We start from the raw sequence: 27,597 nt of genomic DNA, 5'->3' as shown, positions 1-27,597 counted from the left end.
CTGGACCTGGGCTTGTCCCTTGTCGGGGCGGGCTGGAGCGGAGCCCCGGCAGAGCGGAGCTCTCAGTGTCACTCGGAGCCCTCAGGCAGCGGAGCCCCGCGCAGGGCCGGGCCGGGACCGGGGAATGGCGCCCGGCACAGAGCCCGGAGCGCGGCACCGCCCCGCCGCGGGGGCACGCGCGCGCTATCCAATCAGCGTCTCCGCAGCTCCGGAACCCCGCCCCCTCGCCCTCTGCGACCAATCAGCGCCCTCCAGGGGGAGCGTTCCGGCATCCGCCCCCTCCCCTGCGGTTCATACAACCGCGATGAGCTGGAAACCCCCGAGTCCCCTCGTGACTGGCGGCGCCTCTGGCCAATAGAGATGCGCAGCGGTGCGGCTGGCGCGCTGTGATTGGCTGCGGGCGCGGCGGAGGGCCGAGGGGGCGGGCCTGCCGGGGCAGCAGGCGCGGGTGTGCGGGCGCTCGCTGCGCGGCCGTGGCGGCGATGGGGGAGCGCGGCGCGGGCCGGGCCGGCGTGCGGGGCGTGTGAGGGCAGCGGGACGGACCCAGCCCAGCCCAGCCCAGCCCGGCCGGGCATGAGGAGGTGAGCAGCGAGCGGGGCCGGCTCTGCGGCGGGACGTTGCTCGGCGCCGTGGGGAAGGGGCGCGGCTGGCGCGGCTCCCTGCTCAGGCCGCGCTCCGGCCGGTTCCGTGGGCGGTCGCCGCGGGCTGCCCTGGCCGCCCCTGCSGTGTKGGGGGWGCCGGGCCCAGCGGCGGGGCCGAGCCGCGAGTGGCGGTGGCTCCGCTCTTGGCGGGCCCTGCTGGGCCTTTCCGACACTTCAGCCTCAATCCCTGGGCAAGCGGTGGCGACTCAAGAAGTGTTACGGGACTTTCCTTCCCTGTCCTGCGTAGAGCCGGCCGGGAAGGAGAGAAGATGCTCACATTTGGTGGGGGGGGATAATTATTCTCTAAAGCTGAGCCTTGCGCGGAGCCGTGTAGCTAGCATGGATGTGTCTTGCCATGAGACACGCCGTGAGAGAACCAAATGAAATATGATATAAGGTATAATTTCGGAATCTGAGCACACGCATTTCATTTTTGGGGAGGACTGGCCAAAGTTGGCTGCAGAGCGGCCGCATTGGCAAATCTCATAACGCCACAGCMTTCTGGCCCTTGCGAATGATTCCTGTTCTTTCTTCCACGGGAATATTTGTATCRGATTTATAACTTCTAACAGAACTGCAGGTGCATTTTCTTTTAGGAATCATGTTACCAGTATGAACTTGTGTTAGACTCTTTCCACCACTGCTTTGAGAAACAGTTTCTATTTTTTTCCACACCTAGCTTGARATTGCCCTCCTGTAATTCTGTGTACGTTGAGCTGCAGCTGATTTTTCTTTCTCCTAGTTTTAACCTTCCCATGAAAATTGATTTTGGGCTGTTGAAGAACAGAACTTTGCATTTCAGCTGGGGTAAATGGATGGGGTAAATTATTTTTGGTATTAAAGTGGAAGTTTCTTTAAGAAACAGAACAGTTTATTTTAGCCTTTTCATTTTATACTCTGAATCAGAGCCACAGACGTGTGTTCATTCTGTTACCTGATAGCTGGTTTAAATATCTCTATATAGTTCATCTAAGACTCCTGCAGGGTAGAAACAGTTCTTGAATTTCAGAGCAAACTGTTATTCTGATGAGATGYCTCTGTAGTGACAACACTGACTCACGACAGAGGAATAAAGAAGGAAGTTAGGGAGGCTTTGAAGTAAGGTAGCTTATTATGGCCTATCCCTGACAATYTTTAAAATGTTTTTTTCCTTCCAAATTATGTAGTGGTGCAGTTATAACTGTGTTTTGCCTATTTCTCCCCAAAGTCGTTTGAGCATGAAAAAATTCAGGTAGTAGATGGAATAGAAAGTTGCAGCTGAACAGGCTGTGACACTTAAATGTCTGTGTTGGTGGTTTGCACAAACTTTTGTGGTGTCTGATGTGTTGTGCAGTGCAGTGATGACTTTTTGATCAGGATGAGTTGTTTGGCTCCCAAGTTAATCATACAGTGATTATGTAACAGTAATAGTTAATAGGTCTAATAGTTTATTCTGGTCATAGTCTGATAATACTAGTCTGTGCATTCAGCAAAGATTTTACTTTACTCATGGAATTCCATGGAAAAAGGCTGCAAAAAAAAATCACAATATGAGTGTTCTTTGTAAATGTATTTTTGATATATTGCCAGAAGTTAATGGCCTTTTAACGAGCTTTTCTGTGCTCTTAAAATACTAGTTTATTGCTTGTATTATTCTTAAAGAAGGGTATTGGGCTTTTAAAGCTGTATATTTTCTTTGTCAGGGACAGTGGTTGTAGATAAGTTTTTAAAGGAAGGCATTTTTTATATAGTGATAATGAACTCTTTGTTGAAGTAAAGCCTTTTGGTACTTTGTCAAGTGGATTTAATAACATCTCTGTGAATGACTAGGGCTTTGAAAGACTGACCACACACCACATAAAGTTATTGTTACATAATCTAAATGCAGCTGTTGCCATGTTTTCACACTGAATTATTTACTACTAAACATGTTAAGGTTGTATTGTTGCAGCAATGGACCTGCAAACAAGAGATACTTACTAAAAATAGATAGGATAAATCATATTTTTAATTGCACCTTCCAATTAATCTTTTTTAAGCTGTTGATCCAACTTCCTGTTTTACTATATTATTTTCATGCATATTTGCTAAAATTAAAATGAGTTATTTCTKTAAATGAAGTAGGAAAGATCAGAATCCCTGTAACGTCTGAGATACTTGCTTACAGTCTATTAGGGATTGAGAAACTGTGGAATGGCTCAAAAAAAGGAAAGTGAAATACGTCAGTTTTTGAAAGATGAGAATATAAAATGGAACTATGACGAGCATGACGGTTTTCTTTCCCATTATGTGAAAAAAGTAAGGGCAACTAGTCAGAACTTTATTTYACCATCTGAGTAGACTTATAAAAACTAATGGTCATTTAATCATATTTCCATGTGGGGCAGGAGGGGGGGAATCCTGCTGTGTTCTTCATCAGTTTCCAYGTAAACTGTTTCAATGCCATACTCACACCACTTTTTTCTTCCAACAAATGTTAAAACCCATTTATTGTATCAAATGAAAGCGAAGAAAAAGTTTTAGGTTGAAAACACATGGATGGTTTACCATCCTTTCCTTCAGTGGGGTCTGAAACTGTCTAGATCCTGCCTCTCAGATGTGAATTACTTTGCAGATGGAAACACATTGAACCACAGAACCTGTGTGAGTTGGCTGCACAGCAGTGTGGAACTGTGGTGATGACATTGACACCCACGTGTCACATCTGTGCACATGAGTAGCAGGTTTGGATGTCTGGATGGTACAAGGGACTCACCAAGGCAGCACAGAAATGTGTGAATTCCTAGGGACTGGAAGATGAGACTTTGCCTAAATTTTTTTTTGCCTAAATTTCAGATTGTCTGTAGTTACTGCTTTTCTTTGGGGAAAAGGTTTTGTTAAATACTCTTTCTGTTTAAAAAGRTGATGGAAATAATTACAGGATTACTGGCTTTCATTGCTTTCCAATAGCTTCTGAAACTGCATTCAAACTGGTTAGGAGAAATAGCAAGAGATTTTCTGGTATTTGCTGTCAGAGAAAAATAGTGGAGAAATAGGGTACCTAGCAGAAGGACAAAGATTATTTGCCTTTAGGTTACTGAAGTTAAATCCATAAATAGTCATGGATATTGTCCTTTAACTGTATGCAAACTGTGGTATCACAGATTGCAAACAGGAAAATTTACATGATAATATATTCTGAACTTGTATACTGCCCTTTGCTGTCATCTTTAGAAGAACAWATCCTCCTAAGGTACTGCAGATCTTTCTTCATGTGTCCAATATGATCAAAACTATAGACACATATGCTCAAAGTTTTCACTTTGTTCTTTTTCACTTCATTGGTTGTGAACTATAGTTCTTAGGATGWTGTTTAACCAAGGTGTTTTCTTCCATGATGTTTTAACACCTGAAAGTGAGATATTTCTTACTTTGTAGAAGTGAATTGTCTTTCTACAGTGATAAAGAAGAACCTCTTAATTTTCTTCGCAGAAGTGTATGCTGCAATGTTGGCACATGGTTTTCATGTATTGTATATTACTGGAACTGTCCATTTCTATTATTTAAAGAAATGGCTGTTATAAGTTACTAAAGTTCCTATTTTCTGCCGCTCCATTTTGTCAACACAATTTTCTGCTTCACTAAATCAAAATGTTATGCGGGATGACAGATGCAGTACACTTTGTCAGAACTAAGTAGTCACTAAGCATGGGAAAAGAGCTTTATAGTGGAAAGTTTCATTAAAATAYTGTTTGTAAACTAGAGTAGGTTGTTTATTCATGTTCATTTGCACTTAAGTTTTCTTTTTGYTTTCACTTATGTGTGTTTTCTTTGTTTTCTTCATTTCATTACATGTTTTCCACAACCTCTTTTTTCAAGGAACTAGAGAAGGAAATGAAATACACCGCAATAAGGAGCAGAAATGGGTAAATGGGTCTGTCCATTCTCAGCAGTACAGTGGCTGTTCTGGAACTCTGGTCACTGTCTTGGATTTTGCTGAACTCTGATCTGTATGAGGAATGTCTGGTCACAGATTTAAATTGTTTTATGTTTTACTTAAGACTAGCTGTTCTTACCCAATTCAATTTTGTTCTTTTTTTTTTTTTTTTTTTTTTTTGTTTTTTTTTTTTTTTTTTTTTTTTTTTTTTTTTAATTCTAGGCTTCCTGCTCTGAATGTGTTTCTTTGCAAAATGAATATTGCATTGTTTCAGAAAGATTGGACCCTCCAGTAGAATTTGAAAAGATCACTGCACATAAATCAAGAGCGTATTTTTCTTGAAGACTTCTGTGCAGCTTTTAAAGTTTTAATCACAATGAATTCAGGCTTATGGAGTCAAGAGAAAACAAGTTCATCCTATTGGGAAGAGCGGATCTTTTACTTGCTTCTCCAAGAATGCAGTGTCATTGACAAACAGACTCAGAAGCTCTTAAAAGTGCCCAAAGGTAGCATTGGGCAGTTTTTTCAAGACCGTTCTTCTGTGGCACACTCCAGAAAYATTCCATGTAAAGGCAAGAAACTGCAGATTGGATTAAAGATTCTGGAACAACCTCATGCAATCTTGTTTGTGGATGAGAAGGATGTTATAGAATTAAATGAAAAACTAGCTGAGTTGCTTCTGGCTATTACTAATTGTGAGGAAAGATACAGTTTGTTTAAAAGCAAAAGCAGATTAGCTAAAGGCGTCCAGATAGATATTGGCTCACCTGTTAGAGTACAACTGAGAGCAGGGGATGAGAAATATCCTGGAGTTGTTCGCTTCAGAGGACCCTTAATGCAAGAAAGGTCCCTAACAGGGATATACTTTGGAGTAGAGTTGCTGGTAAGTTACTTGCTAGGGAGTAGTATCAGATATACTTTATGAGGTGAGCTAAATAAATCTTCAATTTAAAGAGGAAGTCCTAATCATTCGTTTTTTTCTCAAAGCACTAGTTACCCCTAAAAACCATTCCCTTCAGTCTTCTCATACATACTTTTATGTGAACATGCCATGTCACATYAGCCTTGTAATCTCCTTGTTAAGTGAAGCTTGATGTGGTGCATGAGCTGGCAGAAAGACTTGAACATACTCTGAGTCCTCTAGCCCAGAAAAATTTAATTCGTAGAACTGTGGAATGGTTTGGGTTGGAAGAGGCCTTAATATCATCTAGTCCCAAACCCCTTTCTATGGGCAGGGACACCTTCCACTAGACCAGACTTCCCCAGAGCTCCATCCATCCTGGCCTGAACACTACCATGGATGGGGCATCCACAACTTCTCTGGGCAGAAATACTTGCATCCCCATCATRGTGAATATCTAACTCTCAGATTTCTGTTCAGTACTTAATTTTTCTGAGTTAGGATACAGTCCATAAATGCAGGATTGGATTTTAGGGCWGCTATTTTTGTAGATCCCTAGAAGTGCAATGGCAACTAGTAGCTGTAAACAAAGAAYGTAGCTGTTATGTGCTCCTTGTGAGATCTTTGTGCAAAATTCATGCCAACCATAACCTATTGAAGGATTAGGTTCAGGAGAGTTCTCATCTTGTAGTAGAAGCATATTTTTCAAAGTACTCTTTAAACTTTYCCTGAACTCTTTGCAATTCCCACTGAGAACCTTAGGGCATATAAGGCCCAAGTGTTTCTGAAAATCATCTCTCTTTATTTGGCATGTAAGTGGAATTTTTGAATGCTTAGCATTATGTCTAGTRTGAAGTAGTCTTGCTTTGGCAAAAAATTGATGATTGAAGCAAAATTTGCACCTGAGGAAAACAGGCTTCTCTGAGTATAAAGGCTTCTGCCTGCAGCTACTCTCTAATCTAATGATGTCTTGCTCTTCATTTCCCTAAGATAGACAGTTTGTGTATTTACCACAGATTTTGACAATAGAATTCTCTCGATATAATGACCGTTCATCTGGCAAATTCTTAGTGCAGTTTTTCCATAATGGTGGATTATGTTGCTGCTTTTTTAGTAGTCTGCTTTTTCACAAAATACATGGTTTGGTTTTTTATCTTTTCTTTTGTTTTCCTTCCTCTTCCTCCTCCGACAATTAGGAAGAAGGTCGCGGTCAGGGCTTTACTGATGGACAGTACCAAGGCAAGCAGCTTTTCAGATGTGATGAGGATTGTGGGGTTTTTGTTGCTTTGGACAAACTGGAGCTGATGGAAGATGATGACAATGAACTGGAAAGTGACTATGCAGCTCCAGTTGACGCAATGCAGGTAGAACTTCCTCCTCTGGAGATCAACTCCAGGGTTTCTCTGAAGATAGGAGAGAGTATAGAGTATGGGACAGTTATATTCTGTGATGTCTTACCAGGAAACGAGAGTTTAGGATACGTTGTTGGAGTGGACATGGTAAGAAAATAATCTGACTTTAATAACTTCTGCATGTGTGTTAGCTAGTGAATGACATGCAATTAGAAGAAGAAACATTATCCACAAGCTACTTCAGYGGAGGCTGACCTAAAATGGGAAATAAACAGAGTTCATAGATGCCCCTTGGTGATAATTGTTACTTGGCATCAGGTAAATGGTGTCCTATTTGATGCTAAACAGTTCAGGCGAAATACTCTGCTTACTYTGAGGAGCCTCCACTGAGCTACTTGCCATGTTAGGTGTCAGTCTTGAAGTCATAGAGTTGAGTGTTCGTCTCGTGAGACTGGCTTTGTTCTGCCTGTTAAAAAAAAGTAAGCTAAATGTCTTTTTCTTTTGTTAGCCACTTTAAAAAGCTTTTTTTTTCATGTAACTGTTTTGTTTGAATTTGTTTTACCTTGAAAGTATGAGTTTCAAGTACAAAAGTTGATCTTTCAAGAAAATGTGAAGCTTGTCATTAAAAATTATTTCTGGCAACATCAGTTTTTAAAAATGAAACAGCTTTTAAATTTTTGGTAGTTCAAGATTTTTCTGGTTTTCTAGATTGGATGCTTCCATTTTCTTGGTTGCAGTAGCTGTTCCATAACAGTGCACTGGATTTGTTCTAGCTTGTTTATCAATAATGCTTTTTAGAAGAGAAATGCTTGTTAAAGTAGGAACTATTTCTCATAAGCTTTTGTCTTTAAAGACTGTAATGTTTGCCTATTCTGAATGCAAAATTTGTTACGAGAAAAAGTAGATGTTATCAAATCTTCCATTTCTGTACTTTTTAAATTCCTAAAGACGTATGTGTGTATTCTGTATGATGTAAATCTTCTTTTGAGATACATGTAATGTGTTTTTCTATTTTTAGGATAATCCGATTGGAAACTGGGATGGAAGATATAATGGAATACAGCTGTGCAGTTTTGCAAGTGTTGAAAGTACACTTCTTTTGCATATCAATGATGTTATTCCAGGTATGCCCTGCTTTCCTAACCAGAAGGCAGACTTTGATAATATCTGGCACATCCTCCACCCAGGCACAGGTGTATGATTAAAACAATACTGCAGAATTAATATCTTAATTTGAATTAGTGTAACCTAGTATTATACTTGTCTTCAGTTTTGCCCTCCTTTGGGTTACGGTGTCACTCGTAGAAAAGCTTTAATATTGAGCACAATTTCTATCAAATTGTATAGTATTTACAATACTATGCAGTTGTATAATATTCATATGTGAGTGTCTAGTGCGTGTCTAAACTCCAGGAGTTTAAATATCTTGGATCAGAAAGCTGTTTTTTCTGTGCTTGAAAGGTGTGGACAGTATTATGTATGCATTCTGTAAATAAATACTTGGAAATGCCTGCCAAGACTGGAAAAATTCACTCAATAGTGTTAATTTGTAACAATTACAGTTTCCTGATGCCTTTTCTGAAGAAAGAATAGTTTATATGAGACTTTTGTTTGGGCTCTATCACTAGACAGGTTCTAATGACTGTGTAGTCTGTAAATGTTGCTCCTGCTCTTTGATTTGACTAACTTTTCTTATGTCTACCTCCTGCTTGCTAGTTTAATTCAGATGCATATTTTTGCACAAATTTTCTGCTCTTTGGAGAATTCCTGGGGACTTCGCCACTTTTTGAAAAGAGCATTTATTGTAGATATGCTGGTAGAAAAAAAACCTTAGAATTTCTTACATCTGTTTCCCATAATRGAAATACATACATATGTTGAAGGATGTGAAGTCAATCTATTTGATGTGTTGGGGAAGTTGTGGTAGAGTTCAGAGTAAGCAACTGCTGATGTGATAAAAGCAAATTGTATCCACATAAAATGTTGGTTATGTGCCAAGCAAGGTCTTGTTCCACTCAGTTTTAAAGCTTTATGGCAGACTTTTGTTCAGTTACATTTCAAGGTGAACTTTGTGTGACAGTGAAAAAAGAAAAGGGAAGCTAATACTCTCTTCATGTACCATGTCTTAGAGACTGTGTCACAGGACAGGAGACCTCCCAAACTTGCCTATACCTCAAGAAGTGGTGACAAAAGCTTGTTCAATCATAGTAAGCCAAAGGCTATAGGTATGTATGGGAAGGGATTTTCTTATGTAAGATTTTCTTTTGCAAGCTGTGTTGCTTGCAAAAAAGTATTGCCTTTTTTGTCAGTTGGTTTATTATTTTAGTTTTGTGCCAAGTTCATAGAATTATCCGAGTTGGCAGAGACTTTGAAGATCATCAAGTCCAACTGTAGTTATAAGTGAAATTTCTCCAAAGTAGAGTTTTAGTATGAATTTATTTAATCATTGTAAAGATGGTAGACAGTTAAAGTTATAGAACTGGAATTGGATCAGTAATTTTGTTGCTTATGGTGAAATTTTAAATCCAAAACCCATTTGCTGTAGCTGTTTTGCAAATACTTTCTTATATATTATAGCCATGAAAAATTTKCTCTTGAGAGATATTTTCTGCCTTCTTTTCAGCTTGGTGACCTGAAATTTCATCTTAGAGTGTTATATTGGTTTGATATAGACTTCTACCTTGTTTTAAGCTTAGAAATGTGCTATTCTTGATGGAAGAGTTTGCTCCTTTGCGGAAAGGCATTTGTGTCTTCTGGAAAGTGTAGTAACAATTTTTACCATGAAATAATAATATAGGTTACCTTTTGTAAATAGAGCTTAATCTCTTCAGTAAAAATTGTTGTTTTCCAGGATCTACCTCTGAACCTGGGAATAGAAGCAGATCTGAAGTTTTCTACACATTAAATGGCTCATCAGTTGACTCTCAGCCTCAAACAAAAACAAAACCCCCATGGTATATTGATGAAGGTAAAGAGAGAAGATAATTTTATATATATTTATTTAGAAATAACCACAAATCAAAACTAGAGTGTATTATGTTCTTCAAATAAAACAAGGATGAGATTAAATGCAAACAGTTGAAATGTGTTGCCTTAGTGGAATACATACTATATCATAAAAAGCATTTTGAAACCCCTGTGAAAGTTTACTCTGTCTTAGTGTGACCTGTGGTTTTATTCTGCATGTAGGAGATTATGTGCTKGGCAACTCATGTGCAGCTCTGTGGGAATGTATATGTCTTTCAGGCAGAATAAAAGCTGAGATTTGGTTAGAAGATGTGAAGATATTACTTGTAGTCGAGTATACAGAGTCATTGTATTTTGCCTGTCKTCCTCATTTATGTTACAGATCCATGGGAACTGTAATATTCTGCCATGCCAGCTAATCAGTCTGGAAGTGGGAAGGGGGAAATTATCTAAGTGTACATGGTTTTTTTTTCTGTATGTTTAAAGTTATTTCTGTAAAATCTTTTTATTGGTTTTTAAAAGTATGCGTGCACATACTTACAGGATCAATATATCTTGATTTGCTTTCCTGACTTTGTTTTTTTTTAAAAAAAACGTAAACTTTATAAAAGTGTGGGTAACTGGCTTAGTGACTGGAGGGGTATATAGATACTAAACTAATAATGTTAATTTGCAATGGAACCCTCTAGCAGCAGTAGCCCCTGAATTCCTTGAAGCACAGAAGAAAATGGGTTAAAATTGTTGTTATTGTATGACTGATGTCTTTTTTTAAACATTTTAAGACATTTTAAGACATTCAGTTAATGAAACAGCATGGGGAGGATAGGTGGAGATGAAGAGACTTTTGTTCTGTGAATACCAACTGTTTGTTAGAGCCCCTTCCAACTCAGGGTATTCTGTGACTATGTAGAGAGATGAGAGAAGACAGAGTGCTTGTGCTGTTCTATGTAGTTGTGATCTCTTTTATCAGACACTGCATTGGTCATGACATATTTAAGTCCTTTATTCTTTACATAMACTGATAGGTTCCTTGTATTAGAACCAAAGTATGTTGTGGTAGAGTGAAGGGAATAAGCGCTTTTCCATTTGCAAATCATATCTGCAAGCAATTATTTCTAAGCTGTGAACCAAATCATTTTTTCAGTCACAGTGACCAATGAGCTCTTCCTAATTTTGCCCCTTAGAGTCATAATGCTTGGATCTGTTAACTCATGTTSAAAGAAAGCCTCATGTGAGGATGAAAAAAGAGATTTTAGTCTAAACCTTCCTGTAATGTCTTAACAGCTCCTTTCTCTGTGCTGTTCGTTTCTGTTGCTTGTGGTAAAAGTGGTGGGACTGCAGCAGCGTCTGCTCAGTCAGTTCTGTGTATCCAGTGTTGCCAAGTGACAAAAGTCTTCCTAAATGTCCCCAGCTGTTAGTGCTTCCCACCTGTTAAATCAGAGTGGCTGGTTTGATAGCTAAATCTTTCATTTTTTAATTCAGGGAAAAAAACCCCCAACACTTACTAACATCTTGGTTTTGACTTTAACAGCTGCTGAAGACCCTTCAAAATCACTTACTGATTCATCTTCTGGATTTGGGCATTCTTCACCACCACTGCAGCCACCTTTAACAAACTCTGTGTCTACAGAAAACAGATTTCACTCCCTCCCTTTTAGCCTGACAAAAACAACAAGTCCTAATGGTACTATGGGACACAGTCCTCTCTCTTTATCTGTTCAGTCAGTCATGGGTGATGTGAATACTACAGCTACCCAGGAGAGTCCATCAACAGCAAGCCCAATTGGGAACTCACATGGTCTTGAAGCAGGTTCCTTGGCTGAAGTTAAAGAAAATCCTCCTTTCTATGGAGTAATCCGCTGGATTGGCCAGCCCCCTGGAGTAAATGAAGTATTAGCAGGACTGGAACTGGTAAATATAAATTCTAGTTCATATTAATGCTAATTACTAGGGGTTTTTTTCAGGGCTGGTGCCTCTATAATACTGCAAAAGCAGCCATTCTGGGGGATTTGCCCAAAATGATTGCCATGTGATCTCCTTAGAGCTAAATTCTTTGATGAGGTCTGATTCTTGAACTGCCCTACACCTTACCCTGTTAATAGGCTCTGAAATATCCTTGTAACACAATGGGCAGTGGAATTTGTAGGACTGATCATTTCCTTGCTTTAAAGGAGTGTCCTTTGCTTACATGATGGAGACTAATTGTAAAAGGAAATTTAAGGTCCTTTGAAATGGAAATTTATATAAAATTCTCTATTTTTAGTAGTTGTTGTTGAATATAGTTTTTTGTTTGTTTTTTGCATATCAGCAAACAGGCAGTCACAGTGATGACTGTCAGAGCCGTAACACTGGTTTTGATAATTGACAGTAGTGATATTGTTGATTTGACAGCCATGTGCTTTGTGTTTCTGCAGGCCCTTTGTAAAAAAAAAATCACTTGCCTCAAACATGAATTGCGGTTGTGTACTGACATTTCCTCCGTGGCAGCTGCTGCTGAGGTTGTGGTGTCTGTTAAATTAATGTGTACACAATTAGGGAGATGGGGTTCTTTATTTTGGCATAATGTTCAATAAAATTTTACATAAGAGTGTGAAAATATGTAAAACACAAGCGAAGTATGTGAGACTGTGACTGGAATTCCAGTTGTTACAAAAGAATTCTGATCCTTGTGGGTGTTTTGGGTGAAGTTGAAGCCTTAGTTTGCTACAAGCATTCTGAAACTGTTCCTTAGGGTGTCGTGGGTTAACCTGGATGCCATTCATGTATTTCTGAATTAAAGCCTAGCAGTTGTTAGCAAGCAGGCAATATACCTTAAATGCTGTTCTCATAGATAACAGCTTGTTGTTCACTCCTTATTTGTGTTGTCTTTGATGTACACTTCGTGTGTTTTGAAGCAGGCGGGCGTTTTTTGTTGTGCAGCCAACTCACACTGGAAGTGTTCACACTACCCTATGCTTAGTGATTTTAATTAAGTTGTAAAAAGTGCTCTAACTACAGAAGGAATCTGGACTAGGTTAAATTCACAGTCTCTCCTCCCACCTTCCCCACACTACTTCTGATGGAATTTTTGTTTTATTTTGGATGGAGTGAAATTTTAAGCATGAAGAAAGAAAGCTGMAACTCTTAATTTTCCCAATAAATCCAAACAACACCTCAGTTGAGGCTTTGTATACTAAATTGCAGAAAGAGTATGTGTCAGAATACCAGAAGGGTGACTTGTGGGTAGATACTTCATCAAATGTGTTACTACAGAATTGTAAAAATAAGAAAAACAGTGAATTCTCACTTGAATTTTCAGGAAGATGAATGTGCAGGCTGTACGGACGGGACATTTAAAGGAACTCGATACTTCACTTGTGCTCCAAAGAAAGCTCTTTTTGTTAAACTCAAAAGCTGCAGGCCAGATTCCAGGTTTGCCTCACTGCAGCCTGTTTCCAACCAGATTGAGCGCTGCAACTCTCTAGGTACTGACCTTCTGCTTTTTTCTTGTTTGTCAGCTGGGAACTGGCCAGGGCTTTAGTTTCGTTCATTTCTGCAATAAGATCTTTGTATTGAACACATGAAAATCTGTACAGGTATTACTTAATTGAGATTAATGAATAGAAGATCTGCCTGTACAGAATACAGTGATTCTGGAATTAATCTTTTGTGCTTTAAATATGTGAACCTTTTTTTGTTTTAAAGAAATGTCTTGAAATTAAGGGATTTTTTATGCWGTACACTTTTACTTCAGAAGTTATAAAACAACCTTGCTGAAAATGATATTTGCAACTCCAGCAATATATGATTGCATTATCAGAAATAAAGGCAGTTATTTTTCTGTAATGTATAACATCAAGTTATTCTCTAAATATGAACACAGAAAAACATGTATTTTTAATGATGGAAGTTAGTGGTGAAAACTTGTTTTTTCCTAACTGGAAGTATTTTAGATTTCTTGGGTCATGTTGTATTGCCTGGGRCAACTGCAAAGAAAAGTGTCTGATACTTGTATGATAAAGTAAGATAGTGMGAACAGGGCATTTGTAATGAAAAGAGAGCTTCATTCCTACTGGTTAAAATTAATTCAGTGCTGCAGGCTTTCTGAAGCACTCTAGTGTGGAAATGTAAGGCCTTGTTCACTCTGTGGAAGACAGTGAGTCTCAGCTATAATAAAATGCTATTTTAGTCCAGGGAAGGAATGCTTACACTAAGGCAGCAGCTTAGCTRTAAAACATTAATAGGAAAATCTCAAGGGGGGTAAAATTTGAGGCTTTAAAGTGTCTTTTGAAAAAAAAAATTTCAGCCTTTGGAGGTTACTTAAGTGAAGTGGTAGAAGAAAACACTCCTCCAAAAATGGAAAAAGAAGGTTTAGAGACAATGATTGGAAAGAAGAAAGGTATCCAGGGTCATTACAACTCCTGTTACTTAGACTCCACCTTATTCTGGTAAGTTCATAATTTGTATAGTGGCATCCCATGCTAGAAATGCAGAACGTGATTTTTGCTTGAATGACTATCTGTGTGTATTCCTGTGCAGCTCCCAGTGTCACATGCTGCAGTCTGACATGTCCCTGTGCTGTCCCAGTGTGAGCAATGAAGTGTTAATCATGTCCAGACTGTACTGGCCCTTATGTATCTGCCTGTTCAGATTGAGGGAGTCCCTGGCCTGTAAATGGTTGAAGGATAAAGAGAGCACAGGCCAGGGGGTGGAGGGAGGGAAATGCCTCTTACAGCTTCCTTGCAGAATCCTTCCTGGGCAATTGGTTCTCTTCTTTGCTGCAGAAAGGACACTGGGTTGGAGTGGACTTTACTGTTTAGTTCAGCTGTGTCCCCTGTCCATAACTGCCTCTTTTTGAGTTGGTTTAGTTCTTTAATTCTGTGGCTTTGCTTGGTTTGTCTTACCTTGGTCGGGCATCTGAATGGTCAAAACAACTTTCCTTTTCCTTTTTTTTTTTTTTTGTAGCCTGTTTTCTTTTAGCTCTGTTTTGGATACTGTGCTACTCAGACCTAAAGAAATGAATGATGTAGAATATTATAGTGAGACTCAGGAGCTGCTGCGGACAGAGATTGTGAATCCTCTGAGAATGTAAGTGRAAACAAGAACTGGTCTCTAATCTAATATGAATTAGAGAGATCCTGCTGTGTTTGCATTTCTTACTGTAAATCTGAGAAGTTTTGCTATCTGCTGCTACTCAATGTATTTTTAGTATTTTTAATTTTTCTTCATGGCAAATTTAAGCAGTGACAACTGGAATAGTTATTCGTTGTTTGATGATAAAATATTTTCACTAGTTTCTTGCAAATGGATCAGCACAAAGCTATTGTAAAATTTGTACGACTACAAAAGTTTTGATAAATACAAGTTATGTTTGTTCACAGCATTCATATTTACATGTTTTTAATGCTGTTTTACTTGACAAGAAAATTATTTGAGTTATATGGAGTTTCACAATTTGATAGATCTAGCAGGGCTTTAGAAGTTCCATTTTCACTTTTTACATGTGGTCTGCGAGTGGCCAAAATGCTTTTTTTTAAAGAACTTAAAATGAGCTTTGTAATTTCTTAGGTACAATGAACAAAGGAGATGCAACAAAAATCTGCATGAAAAGTTACTGTTCTTAGGCTTAATTTTTTTCAAACGTGTGAATAGTACAGTTGTTCCAAAATTCTGTGAGGTGTCACAGAACAATTTATGACAAGTCTTTATTTTTGATTCCTGGAATAAAATGTTGGCCCCTGAAGCCCTATTCCTGTCAGGGAGTGTGTGCTTTGCCTGGTGTGTTCCAGGGGCCTGTGGTGTAGCTGGGATAGCAGGGTACACACTGAGTGGCAGGAATCTCAGCTGGCTGAGCATCTTAGCTCCCTTTTACCATGCTTAAAACTTCAGAAGAAAGACTGAATTCTCAAAGCCTCAGCTTCTTAGGTCAGCAGTACAGATCTGTGTCTTTTTCTCAAATAGTGCAATTTTTTTTCTGTTAACAACTCCCACAGTGCTATTATTATGTGACATTCTGAAATGATGTATTAAGCGGTGCAAATTAGAGTGAAAACAAATCAAAAGTAATTGCCTGACAAATCCGAAAACAGTTATCCTGGTAAGCTGATGATTAAAAATGCTTCTAAAGGTTATAAAAGAACATTGAGCACTGTATGCAATTTATACTACACTARGGAAACTGGGAATCAGGTTAAAAATATAAGAAATCAGTATTAGTTTTGAAGAAATACTGTATGCAGTTAAGAATTTGCGAACCTGTATTTCAGTATTTTAAGTGGTTGGTTGGTTTTGGTTTTGGTTTTGTTTGTACTTCTCTGACTTGATCAGAAACTAGCTAATAGCTTATTAAACCCATTTATCTTAGATATGGCTATGTATGTGCTACAAAAATAATGAAACTGAGGAAAATACTTGAAAAAGTTGAGGCTGCATCAGGATTCACTTCAGAAGAAAAAGGTAACGGGGAAGGTTTGCCTTTCTTTGAGATTTACAAGAATCCAATATGAAGGAACTGGGGGACCTTGCTATATAACTGTACCAAAATAAAACATCCAAATATTTTTCTGTAGCAGTAATGTCTCTGCCAGAGTTCTGAGTGACCACTGGTTGCTAGAAAGGTCTTTTCTGCTTCCTYGGGTATGTAAGGAACCTTAGGTGAATTTCTGCTGTAAAAGTCTCACTGCCTGGATTTCTTTTAGTTCCCTCATGATTCCCTGTAACTCCCTTCTAGCAGTTAGTGGAGAAGGCTGTAATAACGCTGGGGCTTTTGTCCTCTTTCAAAATGTCACTTTATTCCTGAGGAACAAACTTGCACTGCAACATTTGTTACAATGGTTATGGAGTGTTTTAAGAAATGTTCAATTTGTGTTGTAAAAATCAGTTCCCAACTTTTTGATCTTCTGCTCTATATAATGATGAATTAGCATTGTATTATGTAGCTGTTTTGCTTTTATTCAGGAGAATATTACCTTCTCAGTAAATACTGAATGCTGGAAGCAGTATTTACTTCATTAGTGGCAGGGAGAGCAATGCACCAGCAAACTGTGGTGGGGGAGAACAGCCCTCTGGGAAACTGCTGTTGGCTGCATTCTTGGTTAGAATGTCGGTCTCTAGTTTAGATTAACTCTGGACTACTGTGTTATTTTTATGTGTTACTGTCGCTGCTCCTCACTGGCTCTCTGCACATTCACTGCTTCCTTTTGAAAGCTTTTGTTTCTCCTGGAAAAGTTGTGTGGTGCCAAGTGATTCCTTTGAAATACAGAGTATGTTTTTGATCTTTAATGGAAAGCTTTGTTGAGCTTCTAACTAAAATTAGGGCCATTTAACACTAAAAGAATAAATASTGGTTTGTCATGAAATTTTTCATAGTTTGTCATAATCTTACTRTGTTAATAAAGCTGTAAAAATTAACTATTACTTTTTTTTCTATGAAARTTTTGAACTTTCACTTTAAATGGGYCTTGAGTAATATATCTGCTTTTGCATGCTAACAAAACCTTTTTTCTCTTCCTCCCTCCAGATCCAGAAGAATTTTTGAATATTTTATTTCAYCATATTCTAAGAGTTGAGCCACTGTTGAAAATAAGGTGAATCATTCTTCTTTGGYCTTCAAGTGTTTTGTCATGCCCTGCCATACAGAGAACAAAACTTAGATTCCACCATTCAGCTTTGAGCRCCAGAGTTTGTGTGAATTGTGCACATACCTGAACTTCTCAAGGGCAATTCAGAAGTCTCCTTTCTTCTTAGTAGTGGTAACACTGAGCATCATGCCCTTGGAGTCTGCTCAACACCTGAGTACTCTAAAARGCAACATTAACTGAAATGCTGGCTGGGATGGGAGGAGCTTACAGTTTCTACAAATTTGATCAAAGTTCCTTGGAATTCCATCCYGGAACTTTTGATGCTGAGATGAAACAGCTCCTACCTAATTGTTTTCTTTTGCTGGTAGAGGCCAGTTGGTGCCTATATACTTTTTCTCCGTAGTAGCAAAATCCATTTCTTCAATCTGAGCAGTCTTCTATATCCTTCCTTTTGTACTTCCAGAGGAGGAGGAATTGCTCATCTGAAGATATCCACCCAAATATACCAGATTTATTTTTATTTGACAGAAATACTATCTGAAAACTTTGCTACTTAATACTTGACTATTTTTTAACATCTGACCTCAAAACTTACTTAAATTGTTAGATTAATCTTATGTCCCTCTCCCTATCCATACAAAATGGCATTGTGGTTTTGTGGTCCTTGTTTTTTGAAGGGGGTAATTGGTTTGTGGTAGGGATGCATGTTTAGTGGAAAGGGTGTTTTTCCCTTCTTTTTCCTTGGTGAGGATGAAGACTTTTCTCCAGACTACTTCCTATGGTTTGTATTGGCAGTTGATGTGATAACCTGCCTCAGAGTTTGCCTAGGGTTTTAACAATTAGAGCTGGACAGCCTTGAATCTGGGTTATCCTTGTGGAGAGTTCTCTGCTAACTATAGAGCAAGTCTGGCAACATTAGCCATCTGTGTGAGACTTCCACTGCAGGAAGCAGTGTAAATATCTCCCTGATTTAGAGGAAATGTTTCATTAAACTCATCATACTGAAGATAATTATTGTTGTTTYATTTGATATTTTATTACTGAAATTCCTAATTGTCTCTCCAATGAAAGCTGCTTTATTGTCTTGGAGTTTTTGATGCAGATGCTTAGGAAGTATTTCTTAGTTGGTAGTTCAGTCATGCATAGGCATATGTTTTTAAACATTTTGAAACTCAGACTGATTTTGTTTCTTTAAATTTTTCCATAATCAGTCCACSTTAATATTTGACTGCCTGTCACTTTGTTGTTGGGGGAAGAGGGCTATGTATTGTTAGGCTTTGTTGTTTGGTTGGGTTGTTGTTTTTTTTTTTAACCACAATATATTTCAATGCAGAGAGGATGTTTTGTAGACTATTTTTTGTAGATTTTCCTTATAAGATACAGTTATTGTTACAGTGGAGCTTCAGAATCTGTTTTGTTTTTTTTTTTTTTGTATCTGTTTTTAGATCAGCAGGTCAGAAAGTACAAGACTGTTACTTCTATCAAATTTTTATGGACAAAAATGAGAAAGTTGGAGTCCCAACGATTCAGCAGTTAYTGGAATGGTCATTCATCAACAGCAACTTGAAGTTTGCAGAGGTTGGTGACAGGTGTTGCCTTGTTAAAAGTGATGATACCTAAATATCTGTCCATTCAGCAATGGAACAGAAGTTGGATTTGGTGTRAAAACATGCAGACATGTTGGAAATGGGAATATTGTGTCAGTGATCCAGTGCCCTGGATAGCAAAAACATTTAAGGTTCTCTTAATAACATGTATCTTTCAGTTGAACAGATCAAAGTGATTTAGAAAAAGAATTAGTAAAAGAAAATTTCTTAGCTATTGCCAGTGAGTTGTATAAAGGACTTACACTTTGAGATACCTCTGTCAATGGACTGTGTGTTTAAATAACATGAATATATTTATAGCATTAGAAGAATGTCTGTAAAGTTAGATAATGATTTATCTCAAGTTCATTACATTATATTCTGACATTTTACCTAGGCACCCTCTTGCCTGATTATCCAGATGCCTCGGTTTGGAAAAGACTTCAAAATGTTCAATAAAATTTTTCCATCCTTGGAACTGAATATAACAGACTTACTTGAAGACAGTAAGTATATAACATGCAYTGTGTAATGAAGGGGAGCTGTTGAGAGTGACTTACACAGTGGAAGTACTGCTGGTACTTCTGGTGGGTTTGTTATTTTTATTCTATTAGATATTTACCAAGATAGTGTGAGATGCTCAGGCTGAGGAGAAATGAAAGTTTACTGGCTAGAAGGCTTTTTTTTCCCTCATGTCAATTAAATGTATAGAATACATTCCTAGATTATGTTTGAGTCTTGAGTACCAGTACAACTGAACTTATTTCAGAACAATGTTTTTAAAATGAGTTATTAGCAGTCAAGCAGTTCATTAATGTGGCCATTCATTAGGTCATCCAACTAGAAGAGAACCTGAGATTAGGACATGCACCTGTGGCGTGTTGTGATYGTGCATTTTTCAGCCATAATTCTATCACTTCTTTTTGTGACCTAAATTTCTGACACTGGTCATCCACTGAATTTTTCATTGYGTTACCTAAGGAAGGTTTTAAATTTGAGATAAGAATTAATAAAACTGCTAAAATTCATTAGACTAATACTCTTTGAATTTGCCATGGCCTTTTCTTTTGCTGTCTTGCCCATCCGCTTATGCCTTTTTTTTTTGTGGGGACTAAGCTAGCTGTACTAATATGATGACAGAGAGCTAACTTGATTTAAAAGCCTGTTTTTGCTCATTCATGAATTTGATTTTTATCATCTTGCTTTGCAACTTGCCACTGTAAATATTTTTCTCTTAATATACATTGCATCAAAGGGAAGAAGTTAAACAGGGGTACATTTCTGCTTTGAATTTCTGCAGTCTCATTTTAATTTTTTTTAATGTAGTGTCTTTCTCCATTTAAAGTAATAGTTCTCTTTCATTTTCATATTCTTTGTCTTGAAAAAAAAAGCCTCCCTAGACTGGAGACTAATACCTTTCTTGAAAATGCAGCTCCCAGGCAGTGCCGAATCTGCGGAGGGCTCGCCATGTAYGAGTGCAGGGAATGCTATGAAGACACTGAAATTTCTGCTGGCAAAATCAAGCAGTTCTGCAAAACGTGCAATACACAAGTAAGTGCTTGTCTTTGTTATTCTCATGGGTTTAACCCAAATGCTTTATGCTGTGATAATTGAAAGGCAGAAGAGTGCAGTGAGACTTCCTCACCAGCATCAGTGTAGCTGCCACCCACCAAGTAAAGTGTCTCCTTTGGTGACAGACAGGAACTTCTCCAGAGTGTTTATCAATATGACAACTGCCAAATCCAGGACTGGACACAGTGGAGAAGTAGTTGTGCTTTAAATCCTAATGTTACGTCCATGCTATATTGTTAGAGTTATAAATTCATGACACAAATGCTCAGTTTTGCTGTTTGGTAATTGCATGAACTAGTCAGTCACGACTTGTTTTCAGATCTGAGCATATTAGAAAACTGCTGCATTAAACCTGACCTCCCTTCTAACCTTAGATTTGAATTTTTTGGGCAATGTTGAACTACCCTGGTAGGGAAAAATAAATGTTTAGTCAGCTACTGTTATTGCAGTTCCTTCCCTAATGCCATTAATCCTGTGTACAGCAGTAATGCTCTTTTTACTTTTGTCTGCACTGAAACAAATAATCTATTGGTTTTTTTTTAATCTTTCCTGAAATACCACTTCAATTGCAGGTTCATCTTCACCCCAAGAGACAGAGTCATAAATTCAATCCATTGTCACTTCCTAAGGACCTGCCAGACTGGGACTGGCGGCACGGCTGCATCCCCTCCCAGAAGATGGAGCTGTTTGCAGTTCTGTGCATCGAAACCAGCCACTACGTAGCTTTTGTCAAGTACGGCAGGGACGACTCCGCCTGGCTCTTCTTCGACAGCATGGCAGATCGGGATGGTAACATTCCATTTCGTCTTCCATTATTTCTCTTATATTTTTATATGTACTTTAAAGTTCAGTGACTATTTCTTAAAGTTGTGGGGATATTAATATCRTTTAACTTGATGTATTTGATGCTGGGATATTAGTCTTGACTCAGCTCAGCACATTGATTTCATAGCAGCTRCTGATTTGCATAATCTGAATTTCACCTGAATTGGATACCTTAGTAAGTAGATGGTTCAGAAGTAACTGCACAAGTTTTCTAGCAGGACTCCTTACACATTTTTGTATGCTTTGCAAATTTGGCAGAGAGAATTAATTTTAAGTAATCAACTGCAGGAATGTACYTTCAGTTTGTATTTAACAGGATGTAGATGATTATCAGTTAGCATGCAAATATTTTTATTGTATTTTCTTAAATTACTTTCAATAGATGTCTTTAGAATAAAGGAAATAGTCACAAATTGCAACATCTTGCCATTCCTTTGAATCCCTTTTAAATTTAAAGTGGGAAATTGTTACCCTGTAATAATACAAATGTCAGTAAAAAAGGTGCTTTCTTAGATACTTCTATTTAAACAGATCCTGTTTAAATAAGGACTCACAATTCTAATGCCTGAGAAATACAGTAATAGATGAAGTGTCAGACTCATAGTAACAATTTTTGCATGAAGTATTCTTAAACCCCTCTGTTACAGTGGGATTTGGCAGGGAGAGAAGAATCTTGGCCTCCTGTTAAAAAAGGAAACTGCTGCAGAATTAAAGTCACTTTCTTATAACAACCAGAAGACAATCAAGCTTTGTTTCAGAGTGCTTGAATGTATGACTGAAATTTGTAAAGAACCACTTTATTTCAGGAATTTCGATCACATGAGATGCTGGAAATATCTCCTGCTGATCTTAGGAGGGTTTTTTGTATTGCAAATATTTTTCTTAAGCTTTTCTTCATAAGCTAAAAAAGTCTGCTGGGAATGGTGCCATGGATGTCCATACTTGTATTGTTTGAATTTGCTCATTTTTATGTGGAAATGGCCAGGAGCAAAGCCTGCCTTAGTCTTGCAAGTGAGGTACAGACATAGTTTGTAAATTCATCAGCTGTTACCAGTTGTGTAGCATCTGAGCTGGTTTATCTATTCATGTCACTCTCCTAAAGTCRTACAGAGTTTTCAGTGTTAATGAAAACCAGAGTTCTCCCTGTTTTTGTGTGGTGTTTGTGTGGGTGTGGTTCGTTGGTACACACTGCAAGATATTCTAACACTAACTGTGATTGCTTGAACACTACACTTTTCATGGATGTTTACCCTGTAGCAGTCCAGTGTGGCATATTTAGGTGTTTTTAGAAGGCATTTTCAAGAACTGGTGTTGCTGTCATAATAAAAGTACATTATAAAGAGCAAATATATATAGATGCTCTCCTAATCTGTTTCTTCTTCTTTCCTTGTGCTTTAAAAGGAGGTCAGAATGGCTTTAACATTCCACAAGTTACTCCATGTCCAGAAGTTGCTGAATACCTGAAGATGTCTTTAGAAGAACTGCACTCACTGGATTCTAGAAAAATCCAAGGTTGTGCACGAAGACTGCTTTGTGATGCTTACATGTGCATGTATCAAAGTCCAACGATGAGTTTATACAAGTGAACCAGGATCTCAGCAGAACTGAAGAGACAGTACAGAGTTACCCACTCCGGGGTTTGCTGCAGTTTGGGTAGTTCAATGCAACCGTTGCTGGCAATGGAAGAAGTTGACTGTGACATCAAGAGGATTTACTGTTCCGAAAACTACATATGGAGTTCTGTAACTGAAGTATTTAAGCATTTTGCACTCTAGGAAGTGTGCTTGTGTGTGTTTGTTTTATAAACAAAGTTAAGTTACTAAAACTTAAAAGCTTTAAGTGCATTGAKGATACACAGGCTTGTTTGAAATGTTAAAGGTGATATTATATCAGGAGAAATCTCCTTATTCCATTGAGAATGTAAGGGTACAATGTTCTAGCTCAGTGCATTTCTGTGGACAGATGATGATTCTCATGTGTTTCTCTACCCCCAYACTGTCTCCTCACCCTTGATCTTTTTAGCACCATAGATTCTCTCTCAAATAGAGAATAACTTAGTAAGGTAACTTTTAGAGTTTTGCATATTATGTTCTGTTACCTACTACATTCTGTTCGGTCCCAAAAATTAATGTTTATTTAAAGATCTGAATCCCTGTCGTGTGAAAATCAAGCACACAGACTTGCTGTGTTGTTAGCTTGCAATTGTTGGAGGGGAAAGAGAGGAAAAGAAGAGGGTATTAAGGGGAAGCATAATTGCTAAAATATAAAATTAGCAATGAAAGTCAACAGATGTCTTTTTCTAAGTTTCTATTTTTAAAGAAACAAAGCAGTCTGGAACAGAACAGCAACTGTACACAAATGATTCCAGGACAAAACAATAAAATCATGGATTGCCTCAGGGAATGTTACTGAAGTGAATTCTAGTCCTTGGTAAACAGAACTGACTTTTCTACAGTACATTAAGCTACTGCCTGGGAATATGCTATACATCTGAGTCTTCATTTCAGGATTAGTAATATTGAAAAGATAATACTAAAAATCTCTGTCTGGAAAGATGAAACTATAAATAAAGGTAGATCAATTTTACTGTACACCAAGTACCTGAYGAAAACTAACTTGAAAAGCTGCAAAACTTGTGTTAATGTAAAAAATACTATCCTTTGAAGTCTGTTGGTTCCTGTTTGCAATGAAATACTGTTGTTTTAGTTGCCTTTTAGCTACTTCTGTCTACACTGACTAGCAAACATTCAAYTATATATATACAGTAACATCCATTTGTACAAATTGCACATATATCAACTGTACATTTTCAACTCTTAAGATGTTTTATATGGAAACGTCCTTTTTTGGGATCAGGTCTGTAGGTGGGAAAMGATAAAATATAACAGAGGAAAAACCACTTTGAAATAGCCACAGTTTTAAAGGCAATGGAGACTAATCCCTTATTGTAGAAAATGTGGTTACTTTGTTTTTCTTGGAAAACCTAGAACTTTTTTTTGGGACACACTCTACTATAGAAGGGTAGTGGAGAGAGGGTTGAAACTGCTCARAGGACTAACCTGTGTAAAGCAGGGGCTGAGGGGGGGTTGATTGTTCTGTTAGCCTTTGCACTAAGTGTGCTCTAATCTTGCAAGAGCAACAAGGTTATTGGAAGAGTTACTTTGCCTCAAAGAGTCTCCAGGCTTTCATRTTCCCTTGCCTTATTTATCTAGTGTCTGCTCCTTGGCAAAACTGTCCTTTGCTTCAGTACCACCATGAGCCCCTGCCATGAGGGATGGAGGTGTGAGCAGCATCCCCTTGAACAAGGAGCAGGCAAAGGCCCAAGCACAAACCTGTACCAATGAGACCAGTCTGAATGTCTGGATTCTTTCTCTTCCCAAGCCCTGGATTTATTTATTTGACTTTTCCCAATGCATTTATTCCATATGCCTTGCACTGCTGTCATCTTTCCCAGCCCCCAGCCTCATTACATATGGTTAACCTCTTCTGCCTCAACTTGGAGAGCAGCCTTGGACCTGCTATGGCCTGAGGAGAGAATTGGAATTGGCAGCCAYGTTAAAGTTTCCTAGGTGAATAATCTTGTAGCAAATCTCCTCTTTTTTACAACTGCAAAGTATCCAGTTTTTCAGGATACATCCTCTATTAGCAGAAGTGAATTAATACAGATGGGTGTAAATAAACTGCTTGGCTCCTTGCCTCCAATTTTCTGGCCTTTCAGTGAGAAAGGAGGTTGTGTGAATTCTTCCTGTGGGACATGTAGGGAATGTTCTTTAYTGTGCACACTTCTTGGTGGCAAATACTGTGTTTGGAAAAAAGGCAGGCAGTGCTTTACAGCCTGTATTTTGTACTATAGATTATTGCAAAATGGTACATAGTTCTGCAAGCAGTGTATGATTACAGCATTAGTYTGTTGTTTACCAGTTAAGAGAGCAGAGGTGTCTTCTATAGCATGCAAAAAAAATAGTGTTGGCAATCAAGGAGTCTTCTTCTAATTTAAAATGTATTGCTGTGTGCTGTACTGCACTGCATTTGAGGTGATCTGGCAATATAAGTGAAATGTTATGGAAACTAACCCCAATTTTAGTTCCTTTCTCAGAAACAAGTATACAAACAGGAAAGTGACTTCACTGTGAAAGGAAACTTGTAAAATAACTTATATGCAAGGGTAAGAAAGGGTTTTTTTTTTTAGCCTTCAGTCTATATTTGTAGGGGATTTGAATAAGCTGTTTTGAAGCCTGCATTTTAAGCATCTACTGCTGTTAACTGTAATGCCCAAAGATTCTAGTGACTAAGCACCCAACATTTATGTTGTTTAATGCATTTGGAAACCACCCAATCAATTCTTTTCTCTTTTTTTTTTTTTTTTTTTTTTTTTTTTTTTTTTTTTTTTTTTTTTTTTTTTTTTTTTGCAAATGTCCCCCCAGATTAATGGCACTTAGATCATCGCTTCATGGTTTGGCTCATAAGTACTGCTAACAATGGCCTTAACCTGTGGGTAGGGAAATACATAGACAGTATGGTTCCAGACARCCAGTAAAAATGTAAAGTTTCATAGGACATAAACTTTTGTAACTGGGGAAAAAACCTTAACCCCATACAACTTGCCTGGTCTGTTAAACATTTTTAGAGCTAGGGATTCAGGATGGAGAAAATCACTGTGCCACTAAATAGTCATTTATTTTGAATATAGAGAAAAGGTATTAGTTGAAGGTGATGCCTTACACATTACTCAAACAAAMTCCTTYAAAAAAAMCCCCAACCAAACCCACTGTAATTTACATTGTAGGCTTGTCTTTGGGTGGGGGAGATAATTGGATGAAAAAATACAAAATATCTATGTTCAGTAAAAGTCTTTCTAATATCTGTGATACTGATTCCGTGCTCTTGAAAACTGTAATGTGTTGTACTGAACAGCCTGTGAGATTCCCATTTTAAGCAAGTACTCTGTAACAAGAATTGCTCTTGATCATAAATGGTTCATTTCAATGCACTGATTTTTCTCGTGCACTTTATACTCCACTGAGTAGCTGAGCGTGGTCACCATGATCCCTRACAATTGCCTGTTCCATACAAACCAAGGCACCACCGTGCTGCACACCAGAGTGGTGTGSTTTCCAAACTGAGCTGGTGTAAAAAGCAGCTTGAAAGCTCTGTGTATTTTTACCACTGTAACAAAGCATGTTTTTATCTGTTCTTGATGTTTTGCTAAATAAACATCCCATGTTTTGTGCACAAATAGTCTCTTAAACTTACAAGGCTGTTTCCAAGAAGGCAATAGGGAAACAAACCATTGGATCAGGTTGCCCTCAACTAGCCTTAATTTTTTTTTTTGTTCCAATGGTAGAGCTGAATGAGCTGCTGCTGGAAAGGAATGTACTATGTGCTTTTTCTGTATTAATATTAATTAAAAATATTATTCTTATGGCTCTATTCATTTCTTTGGGGCTTGGAGATTTGGGAATTTMATGAAAAAGTCTGTATACAGGGTGAACTAGCTCATTTTGTGTATTTAGAGGAGGATTTATGTTTATACATTTCTTTTAGTCCTTCCTTAAACATTTCCAGGAAACTTAGGAATTGTACGGTATAAAATCAAGTATCAGAATATGTCTTGTATCTTACCAATTAGCAATTCTGATGCTGCAASGGAAAACCACTGAAAAGCAGCTATAGCGACCAGGAGTTTGCCTGAGGGAAAAGTTATTTTATTTTTAAATGCGTAGTACACCACCTTACCCTAGTGAGCAGCTCCTCCTGGGATAATGTTGTAGCTTCACTACTGAACCCATAGTTCCCACTTTATATGCATTTTCTGTCTAGAAAAATACCCCTGACACCCATCCTGTATTTCTAGGTTTTTTTGGTTTGGTTTTTTTTTTTTTTTCCAATTGTTTTCCTGAGTACTTTAGTAATAAATAAATGAAAATAATGGCTGAAGTCCTACCTGGGCATGCAAAAGGAATGCTGTCAATGAAAGTGATTTAAAAATCTTTACCTTATTGAAAACTCTTAAGAACTTTTAAAAATAGACACAAGAGGTATTTTGAGGCAACAGCTGCTGTAAAGGGTGTGTTTGTTCTCGAAGCTGTATTTCCATGAGCAGTAAGCTGATTGTCGGACTGTGCAGAAGCCGAGCGGGGCTCGGTCCGTGTCGCTGCCGCTCCCACCGCGCTCAGCCCCGCCTGCGCCTCCGCCCGCGGCCACACGGGGGCAGTGCCCGCCCCGGCAGCGCTCCGCTCCGGGTGGCACCGGCACCGCCGTGTCCCCGCCATGTCCCGCCCGTGCCCCCCGTGTGTCCC

At 38.4% G+C, this 27,597-nt stretch overlaps 1 protein-coding gene across 3 annotated transcripts; it reads left to right on the top strand.

The window, feature by feature from the left end:
- The first annotated feature begins 454 nt into the window (after window positions 1–454).
- Window positions 455–25,688, top strand: CYLD (CYLD lysine 63 deubiquitinase). 3 transcript variants are annotated; one of them, XM_057375682.1, is made up of 17 exons: window positions 455–581; window positions 4,759–5,419; window positions 6,634–6,936; window positions 7,808–7,913; window positions 8,919–9,014; window positions 9,641–9,757; window positions 11,288–11,667; window positions 13,055–13,220; window positions 14,042–14,183; window positions 14,701–14,823; window positions 16,100–16,191; window positions 17,255–17,321; window positions 18,761–18,893; window positions 19,299–19,407; window positions 20,334–20,452; window positions 21,046–21,262; window positions 22,700–25,688. In XM_057375682.1, the coding sequence occupies exons 2-17, from the start codon at window positions 4,913–4,915 to the stop codon at window positions 22,882–22,884; spliced, it is 2,862 nt and encodes a 953-aa protein (XP_057231665.1). In that variant the 5' UTR covers window positions 455–581; window positions 4,759–4,912; the 3' UTR covers window positions 22,885–25,688. The 3 variants fall into 3 exon arrangements, with proteins under 3 accessions (XP_057231665.1, XP_057231666.1, XP_057231667.1); XM_057375684.1 differs by having other exon boundaries at window positions 456–581; window positions 6,634–6,801; XM_057375683.1 differs by lacking the exon at window positions 8,919–9,014.
- The last annotated feature ends 1,909 nt before the right edge of the window (window positions 25,689–27,597 follow it).

This window comes from Malurus melanocephalus, unplaced genomic scaffold, assembly GCF_030028575.1.
Source record: "Malurus melanocephalus ecotype Western Australia unplaced genomic scaffold, MMel_1.1 scaffold_255, whole genome shotgun sequence".
NCBI classification, from domain to species: Eukaryota; Metazoa; Chordata; class Aves; order Passeriformes; family Maluridae; genus Malurus; species Malurus melanocephalus.
This window is presented reverse-complemented; position numbering and strand designations above follow the sequence as displayed.